General features: G+C 57.2%; 2 protein-coding genes across 2 annotated transcripts; both read left to right on the top strand.

The window, feature by feature from the left end:
- Positions 1-5,286: 5,286 nt before the first annotated feature.
- RPS5 (ribosomal protein S5) lies at positions 5,287-10,892 on the top strand. Its single transcript, XM_002721896.6, has 6 exons — positions 5,287-5,357; positions 5,954-6,062; positions 9,304-9,513; positions 9,654-9,782; positions 10,594-10,692; positions 10,776-10,892. The coding sequence occupies exons 2-6, from the start codon at positions 5,955-5,957 to the stop codon at positions 10,842-10,844; spliced, it is 615 nt and encodes a 204-aa protein (XP_002721942.1). The 5' UTR covers positions 5,287-5,357; position 5,954; the 3' UTR covers positions 10,845-10,892.
- Positions 10,893-11,812: 920 nt separating this feature from the next.
- On the top strand, positions 11,813-15,057 carry RNF225 (ring finger protein 225). The gene is made up of 2 exons (XM_051841271.3): positions 11,813-13,403; positions 14,699-15,057. The coding sequence occupies exon 1, from the start codon at positions 12,225-12,227 to the stop codon at positions 13,149-13,151; it is 927 nt and encodes a 308-aa protein (XP_051697231.3). The 5' UTR covers positions 11,813-12,224; the 3' UTR covers positions 13,152-13,403; positions 14,699-15,057.
- Positions 15,058-16,529: the final 1,472 nt, after the last annotated feature.

The following is a 16,529-nucleotide window of genomic DNA, read 5'->3' as shown; positions in this document are numbered from 1 at the left end:
TTAGAAACCATCATATTTTTGCTGTCACAAACCTTCCACAGAACCCCCCCTTCCCCCGTTCTAACAGTTGGGCTGGTTATATTTTACTGAGTGATAAACTACTCCACAGGAGATGGCATTGTGTCATGGTGGGTTAATCCCACATGGGCGCCGGTTCAAGTGCCAGCTGCTCCACTTCTAATCCAGCTCCCTGCTAATGCACCTGGGAAAGCAGTGGAAGATGGCCCAAGTGCTTGGGCCCCTGCACCCATGTGGGAGACCCTGAAGGAGCTCCTGGCTCCTGGCTTGGCCTGGCCCAGCCCTGGCTGTTGCAGCCACTTGGAGAGTGAACCAGCAGATGGAAGGCCTCTGTCTCTGTCTCTGTCTCTCTCTACCTCTCTCTATAACTCTACCTTTCAAATAAATAAATCTTAAACAACAACAACAAAAAACCTCCTCCACTTTATTGTGCTTACAGCTATATATGTGTGTGATTTTCTAATTTACTTGGAAAAGTTACAGAGAGAGAGGAAGAGACAGAGAGATCTTCCTTCTGTTGGCTCACCCTCCAAATGGCTACAACATACAGGGCTGGGCCAGGCTGAAGCCAAGAGCCAAGAGCTTTATCCAGGTCTCCCTCGTGGACACAGGGGCCCAAGCACCTGGGCCATCCTCCACTGCTTTCCCAGACACGTTATTAGCAGGGAGCTGGATCTGAAGTGGAGCAGCTGGGTCTTGAACCGGCCCCCATACAGGATGCTGGTGTCGCAGGCAGTAGCTTTACCCATTACACCACAGCACCGGCCCCAGCTATATGGGTTCAGCAGCTATATATGAACTGGAACCTCAGCTGGGGTGGCTCAAACAGCTGGAGATGGCTGGGGGGGGGGGGGGTCTGGAATCTGACACATGGAGGAATAACAACTTTAAAGATGATCTGAGGCTGCATGTGGTTAGGTGACTTGCTGTTGGTGGCAAGCAGTCCACATCATTCCAATCTGTTGTGTGGCCACTGGATGTGGAGTCCAGGCCCCTCTGTAGGTCCCACCTGTCAGCCCACGCTTGGGAAACAGGACCCAGAGCACACAGGTGCCATCCCAGAGGTGAGGGGAGTCTCATTTCAGTCAAACAACCACTTGAACAGGAAATTCATGTGCACTTCCAAGGGCGAGGGGCTGGGTTTAGACTTTGCAGATCAGCTAAAAAGCTGGGCACCATGGGGCCCCCAGCTGCTGAGAGTATTAAGGGAATTCATTTGGGGCGAGGAGAGAAGGGAAGCGTCGTTATGTTCTTAGAATTGTACCTATGAATTACGTGAAATCTGTCCTCTTAATAATGAAGGAAAGGAATCCATCTAGTCCTCACCCTGGATGGCCGCCGGCATCCAGTCCACATACAGACGGGGCAGCAGCTCAGACAGGAAGCCAGCTCCGCAGGCCTAGTACCCGAGCTGGACCACATTCCCAGCGTTCTGGTCTTCAGGAATGAGTAGGAAAACCTTAGCACCCAGAGTCATCGTCGTTAGACACACCCCTTAGTCTCCGTGTCTGGGTTCCATCTTGAATTCACACAAATCTGATGCCCAGGTCTTCCTCAATTCATGCCTCTATGTTTCCCCTTCACCTAGTAAGGATACATGAGTCGCCAACATGTGTTTCTGGGTTTATTCCAAATCCAAGCCACCACCCTCTCTCCCCCAATTAAGACCAGGTTCCAGGAGGCAGCGCTGTGGCATAGCAGGTAAAGCTGCCACCTGCAATGTCAGCATCCCATATGGGTGCCGGTTCAAGTCCCAGTTCCTCCACTTCTGATCCAGCTCTTCGCTATGGCCTGGGAAATCAGCAGAAAATGGGCCAAGTCTTTGGGCCCCGCACTCACGTGGCAGACCAGGAAGAAGCTCCTGGATCCTGGCTTCGGATTGGCCCAGCTCCGGCCATTGCAACCACTTGGGGAGAGAACTAGCGGATGGAAGGCCTCTCCCTCTCCTTCTCCCTCTCTCTCTCTCTGCCTCACTGTAACTTTGCCTTTCAAATAAATAAATAAATCTTAAAAAAAAAAAAAAGACCAGGTTCCAGGAGCTGGCATGTAGCACAATGGGTTAAGCTGCTGCCTGGGACACCAGCATCCTGTATCAGGGTGGCAGTTCAAGTCTTGGCCCCACTGCTCTGCTTGTGATCCAGCTCCCTGCAAATGTGCCTGGAAAAGCAGTGAAAGATGGTCCAAGTGCTTGGGTTCCTGCCACACACATGGGAGATCTGGATGGAGTTCCAGGCTCCTGGCCTCTGCCTGGCCCAGCCCTTGACATTGTGGCCATCTGGGGGGTGTACCAGCAGGTGAAGATCATACTCTGTCTCTCCCTATAACTCTTTCAAATAACTAATCCTAAAAAAAATAAAATAAAAAATCAGGGCCGGGATTGTGGTACAGCAGGTTGGGCTGCTACCTGTGATGTCAGCATCCCCTGTAGGTTCCAGTTCAATCCTTTCTCCACTTCAGATGGAGTTCCAGGCTCCCGGCTTTGGCCTGGACCAGATCTGGCTCTTGCGGCCATTTGGGGAATGACAGCAGATAGAAAATCTCTGTTTGTCTCTTCTTTTCTCTAACTCTGCCTTTCAAATAAAATATTAAAAAAAAAAAAAAAAAAAAAAAAAGACCAGGTTCCAGGATGCCCAAATCCAGCCCAGCTCCTGTCTCCAGCACACCACCCTTGCTATGCACATTCTGTCCCACTGTCCCCACTTCCACAGAGCCACTCTGATGAACAACACATGGTCCCTACTGATAGTGAGCAAACTGAAAACCTGAAAGGGCTTACGCCTGGGCTGGCCCAGAACTCCCCCTCTAATAACAAGCACCTCAGCCAGGCCACCTCCATCCCTGGGTGCTCAGTCTCAGACATGCTGGTCAGTCCCAGGGCAGGGGGAAGCCCAGGGCAGCGAGCCAGTCTCAGTTTGTTGTCTGCCACAGAACTGTGGTGTCATCAGTTAACTCCCTCAACAGGTCAAAAGTCTTTAGAAATATTTAATTTATTTTAAAGGCAGAGATACAGAGAGGAGAAAGAGAGAGAGGTCTTCCACCCACTGGCTCACTCCCCAAATGGCCACAACAGCCAGAGCTAGGCCAGACCGAAGCCAGGAACCAACACATCCTCCAGGTCTCTCATATGAGTGCAGGGGCCCAAGCACTTGGGCCATCTTCTACTGCTTTCCCAAGCACACTAGCAGTGGAAGTGGAGCAGCTGGGACTTGAACCAGTGCCTATGGGATGCCAGTGCTGCAGACGGAGGCTTAACCTCTATGTCCCATTGTCGGACCCTTAAAAGTTTTTCACTCATTTCTTTTTTTTTCTTTCTTTCTTTTTTTCTTTTTGACAGGCAGAGTGGATAGTGAGAGAGAGAGACAGAGAGAAAGGTCTTCCTTTTTGCCGTTGGTTCACCCTCCAATAGCCGCCACGGCCGGCGCGCTGCGGCCAGCGCACCGAGCTGATCCCAAGGCAGGAGCCAGGTGCTTCTCCTGGTCTCCCATGGGGTGCAGGGCCCAAGCACTTGGGCCATCCTCCACTGCACTCCCTGGCCACAGCAGAGAGCTGGCCTGGAAGAGGGGCAACCGGGACAGAATCCGGCACCCCGACTGGGACTAGAACCCGGTGTGCCGGCGCCGCTAGGTGGAGGATTAGCCTATTGAGCCGCGGCGCCGCCCACTCATTTCTATATTTCAAGACATTAAAACCACTTGTTCTCCAAAGCTGTCTTTTAGGTTTTCCGTCATATCCAGGAGATGCAGTCACCAGCTACCCCACACTGGTCCACACCCTACTGAGAGAGAAATGCCTGCACAGGGTGGACGGCAGCTTCAGGGCCTGTGTCCTCTCGTGACAGCCCGAGGGCCCACTGTAGGGAAGCTGTCAGAGGACTGCGAACTGAAACGCTCTTGGAATTAGGTGGGGGTATCTCTAGCGTCAGCCAGTGGAGAGCAACAGCTGCTGGGCACCTGCTAAGTGCACGCCTGGGCGGGGGAGCTGGGGCCAGACCCAGCTCTGGGGTCGTGAGAACCATCCGGGCCAAGTTTCAAGTGACTGGAGCAGCCCTGGAGTCTGGGTCTGCGGGTGCAGCGGTGCCACCTCTGGGAAGCCCAGCGGGCCTGACGCCTTCCCAGCTCAGCTCAACGCCTAGGCTAGGGAGCCACCCGCACGCAGCGGGGGAAGGGGACACCGGGTGGAGCTGTAGCATGGGCAGGGGCACCTACCCCGTGACCGCAGCATGGCCACAGCCCCACGGTCTGCAGTCCAGGACAGGCTGACGGGGTGAGCTTCCTGCCTCCGCTCGGGGTGGGGGTGGGGGACCGAGGACCCGAGAAGGAAGCCCCCAGCAGGAATGGCCGGTTCAACGGCGCGCCTGGGGAGGCACAGGTGGACACCTGTGTGTCTGTGGAGGGTGAGGTCCAGCGTTCACTTCTAGACTTTATCTCCCATCATTCTGGCCTCCAGCGCGCGCTTCCAGGCCTCGGAGAGGTCAGCCCGATTTCAAGCGGCGCCCCGGGGGCAGGGTCTCCACAGCGCTCAGAGACCGGGAAGCCGACCCGCCGTCCTCGCAGGCCCCCACTCGGGTCCCCCGCCGCAATCCCGAGACCCCGTCTGCGACCCTCCCCCTCCCCGGCCCCGACGGTTCTAGAAGGGGGCATCGCGCAGGGGTGGTGAGGGAGTCCGGAGCGGGCTGAGGACAGAGGTCAGGCCGGAAGGGGGTCAGTCCCTAAGGCTCAGGACCCGCGGCGCCCAGAGCCCGAGAGCCCAGGCCGGACCGTGAGGTGGGGAGCGGGAGCCGCGCCTGGGCCTGCGCATGCGCCCGAGGACTGGGCCCGAGCGGAGGCGCGCGTGAGCCGCGGACCCTACTCCGCTGACCCGTCCACGTATCGCACGCGTGCTGTGAGGCTGCTGTGATCGCAGTGAGGAACAAGCGGGTGCCGGACGGGCTACCGTACTGGAAAACTGCGACTGGTAGGGTGTAAGAGGGCGCGGGCCGGACGTCTGCCCTTTGTAGACATGGCGGTGTTGGCCTCAGAGAGATGACTGCGCCTGTGCAGAGGCCCGCGAGACCGAGCGAGTTCGGGACATCCGCCAGGCCCGCTATGGGGTTGTTTCTATGTGTGCGCACGCGCAGAGGAGCTACGTGTTCCGTCTGGCCCAAAGGGCGCCTTTACATCCTTGTTCCGGATTGGTCCGTGAACTTACGTGCCTGTTCTGCGCACGCGTCGGCGCTGCTGACCCGGAAGTTTTCGATCCACTTAAAAGCGTCGGCCCGCTACGCGCGGCCTCTTCCTGTCTGTGCTAGGGCAGCGCGTGGTGCAGCGCGAGGCAGTGAGGCGCCTGGGCTGCACCCTCAGGTGAGTCTGTTCGCTCGAGGGAGGCTGCCGGGGTCAGCGCTCCGAGCGACGAAGGTCCCGGGGCTTGCGGGGAGCCGTGGGCGGGCCCCTCGGCCCGGTTCCTTCCCTCGTTTGGCCTCGCCTTTTTGTACGGGAAAAGAACGTGGGGAAACGGGCGCGGGCGGAGTTAGTCCTGGCGCTGTGCGGCTCGGCGGTTTTAGGGTTTGCAGTTGTACGCGGAAATAGGTGGACTTACTGCTTCGTGATGCTCTGTGCTGCGAACGCGTTTTCTCCGCGGGAGCAGGCCTCAGTGCCGGCTAAGGACGGGAACTTTGGCGTTGGTGCTGCTGGCGGGTGCAGTGTTCAGAGCGTGTGTTCAGCGACACCTGCCGAGCTGCTGCGGCCCGTCGTGCGTAGCAGCAGCAGCTGGTGGCCGGGGGACTGCGCGATCCTGGGCGTTGACCTTGCGTGATGGACAGCTGAGCGGTGTTTTGGGGTTCGAGAGGATGTTGACCGCGTTTGGCGCCTCCTGACTCCCTGATCGACCACAGGATGGGGCGGATGTCAGTGTCCTGCGCTCCAGGTTGGCCTGGTTCTCAGTTCTTTCTCGTCTGCAGGATGACCGAGTGGGAGACAGCAGCACCTGCGGTGGCAGAAACCCCGGACATCAAGCTGTTTGGGAAGTGGAGCACTGACGACGTGCAGATCAATGACATTTCCCTGCAGGTGAGAGGAGTGGGGGCGGTCGTCCTGACAGAGTTGGGGCAGATCTGCGTTCTTCTAAGGGACATTTGACACAGTTGTCCCCCAAATCAGAACAGGTAAAGGAGGAATCCCTGGACCACTTCACCCTGTTTTGCAGGTCTTGCCCAGAGGTTGCTAAAGTTTTGTCTTGAGATGTTTTCTTTTCCAAAGAAATGCCACATCACATCTGCTTCTGGTGAAGCAGATGACTTGAATTTCACTGACGTGTGAGCCGGTTTTGTTGTGTGTGGGCACCCGGTTTTCAGCACTGCCTGTGGGAGAAGCTGCTCCTTTATTCTTACATTAAGGTTTAAATCTGAAATAGTGGACTTTACTGCTTTCTTAATGTCAAGACTTATTTATTTGAAAGGCAGATGAGCACAGAGGAGGAGAGGGGCACTGGTTCACTCCCTAAGTGGCTGCAGCAGCCAGGGTTGGGGCAGGCCAAAGCCAGAAGCCACCAGCCCCATCCACTGCCTTCTCTCTTGTGTCAGCAGGAAACTGAATCAGAAGCAGAACACCTAGGACTGAGACCAGCACTGATAAGGGATGCTGGCATCACAAGCAGTGGTTCAACTTGCTGCACCGCAACACTGGCCCCAGATAGGGTTTTTATATAATCTTTTTCTTCTTCTTCTTTTTTTTACTTGAGAGACAGTTTCCCTAGTCCCTTGTTCACTCCCCCAATGCCCACATGGGATGGCCACATCTCCCGCAGGGGACCCAGCTGCTTGAGCTGTCACCTGCTGTATCCGAGTCTGCATGAGCAGGACGCTGGAGTCAGGAGCAGAGCTGGGCCAGACCCAGGCGTCTGGACATGGAGTGTGGGTCTCCAACGCAGGATTGTCTGCCCTGCTTGCATTTTCCCCCTGTCTTCCCACTCGTCCCAAGAACTCTCTGAGCCCTAGAACTCTGGTTTTGGTGGGTACTTCCTCTGTTAAGAATTACTAAAGTTATGTTTTGTGTGGCTGGGTGTCATCCCATACCAGAATCCTGGTTCAGATTCGTGCTACTTTGTTTCTTAGCCATTTCCCTGCTAATGCAGCTGGGAAATCAGTGGGTAGTGGCCCAAATATTTCCTGCCACCCATGTGGGAGATCCAATTGGAGTTCCTGGCTCCTGGCTTTGACTTGGCCCAGTCCTGTGTTGTGGCCATTTGGAGAATGAATCAACAGATGGGAGATAGCACAATTTGTCACTCTGCCCTCTTTTTTTTCTTTAAGATTTATTGACTTATTTGAAAGGCAGAGTTACACAGAGAGAAGGAAAGGCAGAGAGAGAAAGAGGTCTTCCATCCAGTTGGCCGCAATGCCAGAGCTGCATTGATAAGGAGCCAGGAGCCTCTTCTGGGTCTCCCACGCGGGAGCAGGGGCCCAAGCACTTGGGTCATCTTCTACTGGTTTCCAGCCTGCCTTTCAAATAAATTTTAACAAGTTTTCTGATTACATTGGTTAAGCCTGCATCTGTGATGCGGGCATCTCATATGGGCACCAGGTCAAGTTTTACCTGCTCCACTTCTGATCCAGCTCCCTGCCAATGCAATTGGGAAAGCAGCAGAAGATGGCCCAAGTGTTGGGCCCTTGCACCCATGTTGGAGACCTAGAAGAATCTCTGGGCTCCCAGCTTTGGGCTGACAAAGCCCCAGCTGTTGAATATTTGCACTTGAACATGACAGAATGACCCTGAGTACATTTTTTTAACATTTATTTGAAAGTTACACAGAGAAAGAGGTCTTCCATCCGATGGTTCACTCCCCAGTTGGCTGCAACTGCCAGAGCTGTGCCAATCTGAAGCCAGGAGCTTCTTCTGGGTCTCCCACGTGGGTGCAGGGGCCCAAGCACTTGAGCCATCTTCCACTGCTTTCCCAGGCCATCCCAGAGAGCTGGATTGGAAGTGGAGCAGCCGGGTCTCATACCAACACCCACATGGGATGCTGGCGCTTCAGGCCAGGGCGTTAACCCACTGTGCCACAGCGCTGGCCCCCTGAGTACATTTTGAAATGGAGCTGTTGAGAGTAGGGCCTTCTGTATACACATGACATTAAATTTACTTGTACAAGAACCCTAGTCTGCTAGTTCACCCCCACCCCCCAAATACACGCAATAGTTAAGCTGAAGTCAAAAACTCAATCCAGGTTTTCCACGTGGGTGGGAGGAAACCAATCACTTAAAAGTTAGCACTGCTGCCTCTCGGGGTGTGCCTTAGCAGGAAGCTGGAACAGAAAGAGCCAGGACTCAAAACTGAGAGGCACTCCAGTAGGAGTTTCTGGGATCCCAGCTTGCAGTTCGAACAGTAGTCTGAACACTGCCCAGGGAACTTTTTTTCTTTCTTTCTTTTTTTTTTTTTTTTTTTTTTTTTGACAGGCAGAGTGGACAGTGAGAGAGTGAGACAGAGAGAAAGGTCTTCCTTTTGCCGTTGGTTCACCCTCCAGCGGCCGCCGGCGCACTGCGCTGATCCGATGCCAGGAGCCAGGTGCTTTTCCTGGTCTCCCATGGGGTGCAGGGCCCAAGCACCTGGGCCATCCTCCACTGCACTCCCTGGCCACAGCAGAGAGCTGGCCTGGAAGAGGGGCAACCGGGACAGAATCCGGCGCCCCGACCGGGACTAGAACCCGGTGTGCCGGTGCCGCTAGGCGGAGGATTAGCCTAGTGAGCCAAGGCGCCGGCCAGGGAACTTTATTTTTAAAAACTGGGATCACGACTCTTGGTTTCTCATTAGTGTAAGTGCCTTTTGGGGGGGGGGGGGGGATTTTATTTATTTGACAGAGTTACAGCGAGAGGGAGACAGGGAAAGGTCTTCCATCCTGTTCACTCCCTAAATGGCTGCAACAGCCAGTGCTGGGTTGCTCAGGAGCCACTTGGAACACCTCTGGGTTTTCCATGTGGGTGCAGGGGCCCAAGCACTTGGGCCATTTTCCACTGCCCTCCTGGGCCACAGCAGAGAGCTGGATCGGAAGAGGAGCAGCGGAACTCGAACCGGTGCCCATATGGGATACTGGTGCTGCGGGTGGAGGATTAACCTGTGCCACAGCACTGGCCCCAGAAGTGCTCTTTTTAATGACTTCATATGAATCACTTATTTATATTTCATATTCTCATGGTGGGAAGAGTTCTCATCTATGTTCTTGGAGAGGCAGGCAGGGATTGCATGCCCTGAGTGGATGCTTAGGCCCTGGCTGAGGGCCTGAACCTGAGCAGGGCCCCTTTGTGTCTCGCTGTTCCAGGACTACATTGCGGTGAAGGAGAAGTATGCCAAGTACCTGCCCCACAGCGCGGGGCGGTATGCTGCCAAGCGCTTCCGCAAAGCACAGTGCCCCATCGTGGAGCGCCTCACCAACTCCATGATGATGCACGGCCGCAACAATGGCAAGAAGCTCATGACCGTGCGCATTGTCAAGCATGCCTTTGAGATCATCCACCTGCTTACTGGTGAGGTAGGCCTCTGAGGCAGAGCGTCCAGCTGTGCCCTTAACACACCCAAAGCCCATGGTGCGCGTGCAGGCTCATCCCCTGTGGGTGCGATTTCCCTGTTACAGGTGTGGGGTGCGTGGTCTCATAACCCCCTCTCTCCCAGAACCCTCTGCAGGTCCTGGTGAACGCCATCATCAACAGCGGCCCCCGAGAGGACTCAACACGCATTGGGCGAGCTGGGACAGTGCGACGACAGGCTGTCGATGTGTCCCCGCTGCGCCGTGTGAATCAGGTGTGTTTAGCTGGAGCTGCACTTCTCCAGGAGCTTGGCTGCCTTGCCACCTGGTGCAGGACAGATCCAGGCTCTGCCCTCTGGCCTACATTAGGCTGAGGTCTGATTTCAGCCAGGTGTGCTCACATGCACCCTTTTTATTCTTGGATCATTTGAGATTTGGTTGCAGACATTGTCATTTTCCCCCAAATACATTCCCATCATTCTATCCCACCCCACCCCATCTTTTTTTTTTTTTTTTTTAAGATTCAATTACTTGAAAGGCAGGGTGACAGGGAAAGAGGAAGTACAACAGCTGGGCTGAGCCCCAGTCCAAATCCAGGAACCAGGAATTCCATCCAGTTCTGTGTGGGTGGAGAGTGCTCAAGTACCTGAGCCATTATCTGCTGCTTCCCTGCCAGGCACATTAACGGGGAGCTGGCTCAGAAGCAGAGTAGCCAGAACTCAAACCTACACTGAAGTAACATCACAGCCCACTGTACCACATGCTCACCATACCCCCAAGAAACGTAACGGTAGTAATAAATGAGCCAGCTACTGTTCCATCTGTACGTCTGCCCCCAGCATGCCCTTGAGTTTCCTTGTCAGTCAAGGGTCCAGGTCGAGAGCATGCATTGTGTTTTCTGTCACGGTAGGTAGGCTTCAGGTCTTCTACCATTAAGGACGTAACCTCGGGCTGTGCCTTTTCTGCCCTGTAACTGATCTGAGATCCGGCAGGATAGCACCTGCCTCTGTTTCTGGCCGTGAGTGATGGGGTGATCGCCTGCGTCTGCTGAGGGCACTGGGCTTAGCCTGACCCCCGTATTTCTAGGCCATTTGGCTGCTGTGCACAGGCGCTCGGGAGGCTGCCTTCCGGAACATCAAGACCATCGCCGAGTGCCTGGCAGACGAGCTCATCAACGCTGCCAAGGTGTGTGGGGGCACTGGGGCTGGGAGGGTCAGGTGATGTTTGGGGGTAGTCCTCCATCTGCAGCTAACCTGGTCTCTTTGTAGGGTTCTTCCAACTCCTATGCCATCAAGAAGAAGGATGAGCTGGAGCGTGTGGCCAAGTCCAACCGCTGAGTTCCCAGCTGCTGCCCAATAAACCTTTCTGCCTTTGGAGCGGCTCCACTCTGCTGTGTCGTTGTCCATCCTTGGGGCAGGGGGCAGTGTGGCCATGGCGGCCTGGGGGCTGCTGCTTAGTCTGTAGGGGCTCTTCTGGCAGAACCATGGTGTCAGCTGTAGCTCAGTCTGCCTGGAGGGTTCTAGCTGAGGAATTGGCACGTCAGACAGCACTGGGCTGGGAAGGGGCTTTGTTGGGAGCTAACCATCCTGGACCCTGTTACCTGGAAACATCGTCCAGTTCAGGGAGTGAGGGCCTGTGTTCTAGGCCACATTCTCCACTCTGTCTGCTGGCCACACCCTGGGATTCGTGAGATCCACCATCATGTGGCTTCATTCTGACCATGGTTGATGGCTACGGCCCAGGGCCCCTTTTTTTAAGTTTTATTTATCTGAGAGGTAGAGTTACAGACATAGTGGGAGAGACAGATAGGTCTTTGATGTGGTCCACTCCCTAAGTGGCTGCAACGCCTGGATCTGGGCCAAGCTGAAGCCAGGAGCTTCCCTGGTCTCCCATGCGGGTGCAGGGGCCCAAGCACTGGGCCATCTGCTGCTGCTTTGCCAGGCTGTAGCAGAGCGCCGGATCAGAAGCGAAGCAGCCAGGATACAAACGCACCTGTCTGGGATGCCAGCACCACAGGTGGAGGCTTAGCCTACTATGCCACAGCGCTGGCCCAGGCCTTCCAAGCCAGGGTTCATCAGGAGGTTTTCGGTGGGTTGAGCCCATGCTCAGTGTGTCATCTCCACCTCCACCATCCGGTGCGGGTCAGGCTTTGGCGTTCATTCTGGCAGGACTGGCCCAGGCTGCGCGGCAGGCTGTTGGACAGGTTCCGTGGCTGCCTTGGTCCTGGAGGGAGTGGCCCCAGGTTAGGTACCCTCCCCTAGGGAGGGACACTAAACATACCCAAGCCAGTCAGGCCAGAGAGGTCAGAACTGGCGGGGACAGGCCACCAGCCAGAGGGAAGGAGGTGTCGCAGGTAGGAGGGGTCCCTGCGTGGTGCTGCCTGGGGTCTGTGCTGTGCGGGAGCCCCTGGCCTTTACGGGTCTGTGGCCTCTGTTGCTGGGTACCTGTCACTCTAGACTCACCTGGAGTCTCAGGAGGGGCTTGTGGAGTGGCTCAGTTCTCCCCTGGGTGGGGACGATCTCCCATCAGCGGCTCCTCTGCTCTGTCCTCACCGTGTCGTCTCTGCCCCTGTGGAGGTAGCTGCCCTGTTTGGACGACCGTGCTCTATTCTGGGGGAATCCGCTCCTCCCTGGAGTCCTTGCTGGCCTCCCAGACTGCCCTCCAGGCTTCTGCCGCCTCAGCCCCCCACCGGACCACTCCTCAAAGGCCTAGTCTGAATGCCTTGTCCTCGGCTGCCTTGGCTCCGCCGCCCCCAGGCCCCTCAGGGATCCGACCCCAGCTCCCCAGGCTCGCTGTCCGCACCTCGCTCTGTGAGCGGAGGCCAGGACGAGGACGAGGAGGAAGGGGACAGCGGCCCTGGCTCCAGCCCCATCCTGCCCCCGGCGTCCCCCGTGGAGTGCCTCATCTGTGTGTCGCCCTTCGACGGCGTGTTCAAGCTGCCCAAGCGCCTGGACTGCGGCCACGTCTTCTGCCTCGAGTGCCTGGCTCGCCTGTCGCTGGCCACAGCAGGCGGGGGCGACGCGGTGGCCTGCCCCGTGTGCCGCGCTCCCACCCGGCTGGCTCCACGCCGCGGGCTGCCCTCCCTGCCCACGCAGCCGGGCCTGCTGCCCCGTGACGCGTGCACACCGCTGCCGCGCCAGGGCTCGGTGCGCTTCGACCGCCGCCGCGGGCTGCTCTACCTGCGGCCGCCGCCGCCGCTGCCGGGGTCGCGCAAGGCCCGCGCCGCGCGTGTGCCACCGCCACCGCCGCCACTGCGCCTCGGCCGTCCGCTGTCGCGCCGCCTGTCGCTGAGCAGCCCGGCCTGGGCCTTCAACGCAGCCGTGGCGCTGGCCGTGCTGGTGGCCGCCGGCCTGGTGGTCTCCGGCGTCTACATCTTCTTCCTCATCCCGCACGCCTCCTCGTCGGGCCCCGCGCGGCCCCAGCTTGTGGAGCTCGCCCCGGCGCCTGCCTTCTGGTTCCCACCGCGGACCACGCCGGAGGCGCCCTGGACCCCCGGCTGGACGTCCGGCTCCACAGGCGCTGCCCTGGACTCCACCCTGGGGGATGTGGAGGCCTCCCAGAAGGCTGGGGAGGGCCTGGAGGACCCCACAGATCCAGAGGGACCGATGGACAGGTCATCTGACCTCGTGGGGGCAGCGCAGTAAATGTATTGGTGCTGCAGGCCCTGCCTCTGGGCCCAGAGACCTACGTGCCTTCTTGGGGAGCTTAGCAGGTGCCTGGCAGTCACCCATTTCCCAGACCGGGGCCTGGTGGAGCACAGGATCCCTGGCGGCGTCACCACGGACAAGAACCCTCTCAAGGAGTAACTGCCACGGTCTCCATACAGGGGTCCAACCGGAGGACCCTCTGACCGACTCCTGTGGCCATCAGCTGAGGGAACCCTGATGGCGGTCCCGGTAAGGATCTTGCTGGGGCATGCCCCCGAGCCTGATCTCCGTGGGGTCCAGTCAGGCGCGTCCCAGCGCCTTTGTGGAAGGCCAGGGACCAGAGGGTGGCAAGGGTGATGCAGCAGGTGTCCGGGTCATCACTGCGCAGCCCTGGGGAGTGTCCTCGGCCAGCCCAAGGGCTGCATGCGCTGGGCTCCCTGCATGTGGCTGGACCCCTGTCTTGGACTATTATTCCCTGATCTTGACCCCTCCCCTACTGGCCCATTGCAAGGGACAGTCACTGCCCCCAACCTATCTGCTGCCTCCAAGTTGGGCCTAAGTGGGACTCTGTGGTCTACAGGTTGATCCTGGCTGCAGCTTGGGCTCAGAGGGGCGGGGGTGGCCCGGCTAGGGCTGAGGAGGGCCTGGCTTCTACCCCAGTCTTACATCTGGGGTCTCAACTTCCCCTGTGGGTCCCAGCTCCTGGGATCCTCAGCATACTGTGGGGCAGCTGTGGTCACCATGGCTCAGAGAGGTCAAAAGGAGGAGGGCATCCCGGGTCTCCCTGGCACCAGAAGCCCCAACACCTTCATTTACTTTCTCAGGATCAGTCACTGCATTTTCTCCTCCAGGGCTCCATCAGCCCTGCCCAGCCTGCCCGGTGTCCCCAGCTGCATCCTCAGCTTTCTTAGTGGACAGTGGCCTCCAGGGAAGGTGGCACATGGGCTCCTGTCCTCCTCTTCCCAGAAGCCCTCTTGGGTTAGTCGCAGAGGGGTATAAGGCAGCTGCCCTCTGTGAAGACTGACACACCTTATACACCTTCTCCCAGGCCCTGGAGCCCCTGTTCTGTCTCACCTCATCTGGGGACAGGGTGCTATGTGTTGGGGTGAGCACCTAGCACAGACTTCTGTGTGGCCGGAGGCTCTGGTTTGAGGTGTTCACTCTCCTGTTCTCAGCACCTGACATACAGTGGGGGGCAGTCTGGGAGTGCTTGTGGACTCCCCACGCTCCCGACCTCCACGTCTCTGTGGAGCTAGTTTTGGCGTGAGCTGCTGCTTCTGGAGATGAGCCTGAGGGAGTCCCAGGGTGTGCCTTCCAGCCCAGCTCCTGGCCCACACTGGGTGCCGAGGTCACCCACGGGGTAGGATCAGTGGACTGGGTCACTGAGCAGCCACAGCCCAGCCTCACAGGGAGGAAACCTGGCTAGGTAGGAGCAGGATTGGCCATCTGTGTTTTTCTCCGGTTACTGTAACAAATGACTCCCAAATCCAATGCTTAGAAGGACACATGTTTTATCACCTCTAAAAGACAATCTATTCATGTAGGTTTTCCAGCTTTTAGAGGTGCATTTCTTGGCTCATGGCTTCTTCAAGACCATCAGCGGGGCCAGTGCTATGGCGTGGCAGGGTAAGCTGCTGTCTGAGTGCCAGCATCCCACATGGGCACTGGTTTGGATCCTGGCTGCTCCACTTCCGATCCAGCTCTTTGCTGTGGCCTGGGAAAGCTGTACAAGATGGCCCAAGTCCTTGGGCCCCTGCACTCATGTGGGAGACCCAGAAGAAACTCCTGGCTCCTGGCTTCAGATCGGCGCAGCTCTGGACGTTGTGGCCAATTGGGGAGTGAACCAGCGGATAGAAAACCTCCCTCTCTGCTCTCCTCTCTTTCAAATAAATAAATAAATCTTAAAAAAAGACCAGCAGCACAGCATCTTCCAATCTCTCTAAGACCCTCCTGCTAACCTCTTTATTTTGTTTAAAAGGCAGAGATAGAGAATTGTCTCCCTTCTGTTGGTTCAGTCCCCCAAATGCCTGTGACAGCGGGGTTGAGCCAGGTCAAACCAGAAGCCAGGAACTCCATCTACATCTTCCATGTGGGCGGCAGACCCAAGTAGTTGAGTCATCACCGAATGCCTCCCAGAGTGCATCAGCAGGAAGCTGGAACTGGCAGCTAAGCTGAGACTCAACCCAGGCACTCCCACGTGGCACGCATGCTAAGCAGCATCTAAGTGGCTAGGCCAATGCCTGCCTCCATCCTCTTTCCCTTTAAGGACACTGGGAGTACTGGGCCCACCCAGATAATACAGAATAATCTGAATTTATTTATACCTGCAAAGTCCATTTTGCCAAGTAATGTAACGGGATCACAAAGTCCAGGAATTAGGACATGCATATCTTTGGGTGCCATTATTCAACCTACCGTATGGTCTCAAAGATCTCCCTCAACTTTTCTCTCCCCATCACATCCTGGGGGCGTGAAGGTGGGCAGGAGTGGACCTGGCCTGGACTGACCCACAGGGGGAGAGGATACTGCCTGAGGATGGTCCAGGAAGGGTGCCTGGAGGAGGGAACCTCAGTTACTGTCAAGGGTGCTCAGAAGCTGGAACCGAGGTCGATGGCATAGCCTGCACAAAGGCAGGGGGCCTGGGGAGACAAGGTGATGGCTGAGGGTGGCCAGTGGGGTCGGCCCCTCCCTCCTAGAGGCTGCTGTGACTTCTCCACCCTCCCAGCTGGGAGCCTGAGGCCTCATTCTCTCCTCCCAAGAGCATCCCTGTCTGCTGATTAGTACCTCGGTGCCTGCCCGCCCACTGCTCACAAGGGGCCCCTGGAAACTGCCCAAGCCAGGATCATGGGGTGCCCCTCCCCACTCTCGCCCACTGGCCTCAGCACCACCTACTCCACGGTTCTGGAGACGCAGCCTCTCAGCCCTTGCTCTGCCTACCCCATCCCGCCGCACCCTCCCTCTGCTGGTACCTCTTGGCACTTCAGGCACCAGGCTTGCCCAAGAGAAGGGGCAGCCTCAGCATCTGGAACAGGCCAGATCTGGGTTCTCTCCTGTAAAGTGAGCGACGCAGAGAATGCATTCACCTACAAGTCATCACTGAATGCCTTCTCTGTACCAGGGGTGCACCAAGGCACCTTGGGACGGGCTGTCCTGGGTGGCAGATGAGGTCCAGGCTGCTGAGTGGAGAGAGCCATCGTCAGGCAGCACTGTCCCAGCTGCCAAGCTCTTGGGGATCCCCAGCTCCCCACCCCCAGGGGCTCCGTTGACGGGGACCCTGCCAGCACTTCTTCAGCGAAGGGCAGAGAGGGTTCTGCCCACGCCAGACCCATCCCTGGCCATCGCGGCCTCCTCTTCTGGTTAGGGGCCAAGAGAAGG

Source organism: Oryctolagus cuniculus, chromosome 18 (genome assembly GCF_051225735.1).
Source record: "Oryctolagus cuniculus isolate XC-2025 breed Fujian yellow rabbit chromosome 18, ASM5122573v1, whole genome shotgun sequence".
Taxonomy (NCBI): domain Eukaryota; kingdom Metazoa; phylum Chordata; class Mammalia; order Lagomorpha; family Leporidae; genus Oryctolagus; species Oryctolagus cuniculus.
This window is presented reverse-complemented; position numbering and strand designations above follow the sequence as displayed.

Coding starts and splice junctions, on each gene's coding strand:
- RPS5 (XM_002721896.6), top strand. CDS start 5,955: ATGACCGAGTGGGAGACAGCAGCACCTGCGGTGGCAGAAACCCCGGAC. Junction 6,063..9,303: donor TCAATGACATTTCCCTGCAG/GTGAGAGGAGTG, acceptor TCGCTGTTCCAG/GACTACATTGCGGTGAAGGA. Junction 9,783..10,593: donor CGCTGCGCCGTGTGAATCAG/GTGTGTTTAGCT, acceptor CCGTATTTCTAG/GCCATTTGGCTGCTGTGCAC.
- RNF225 (XM_051841271.3), top strand. CDS start 12,225: ATGCCTTGTCCTCGGCTGCCTTGGCTCCGCCGCCCCCAGGCCCCTCAG.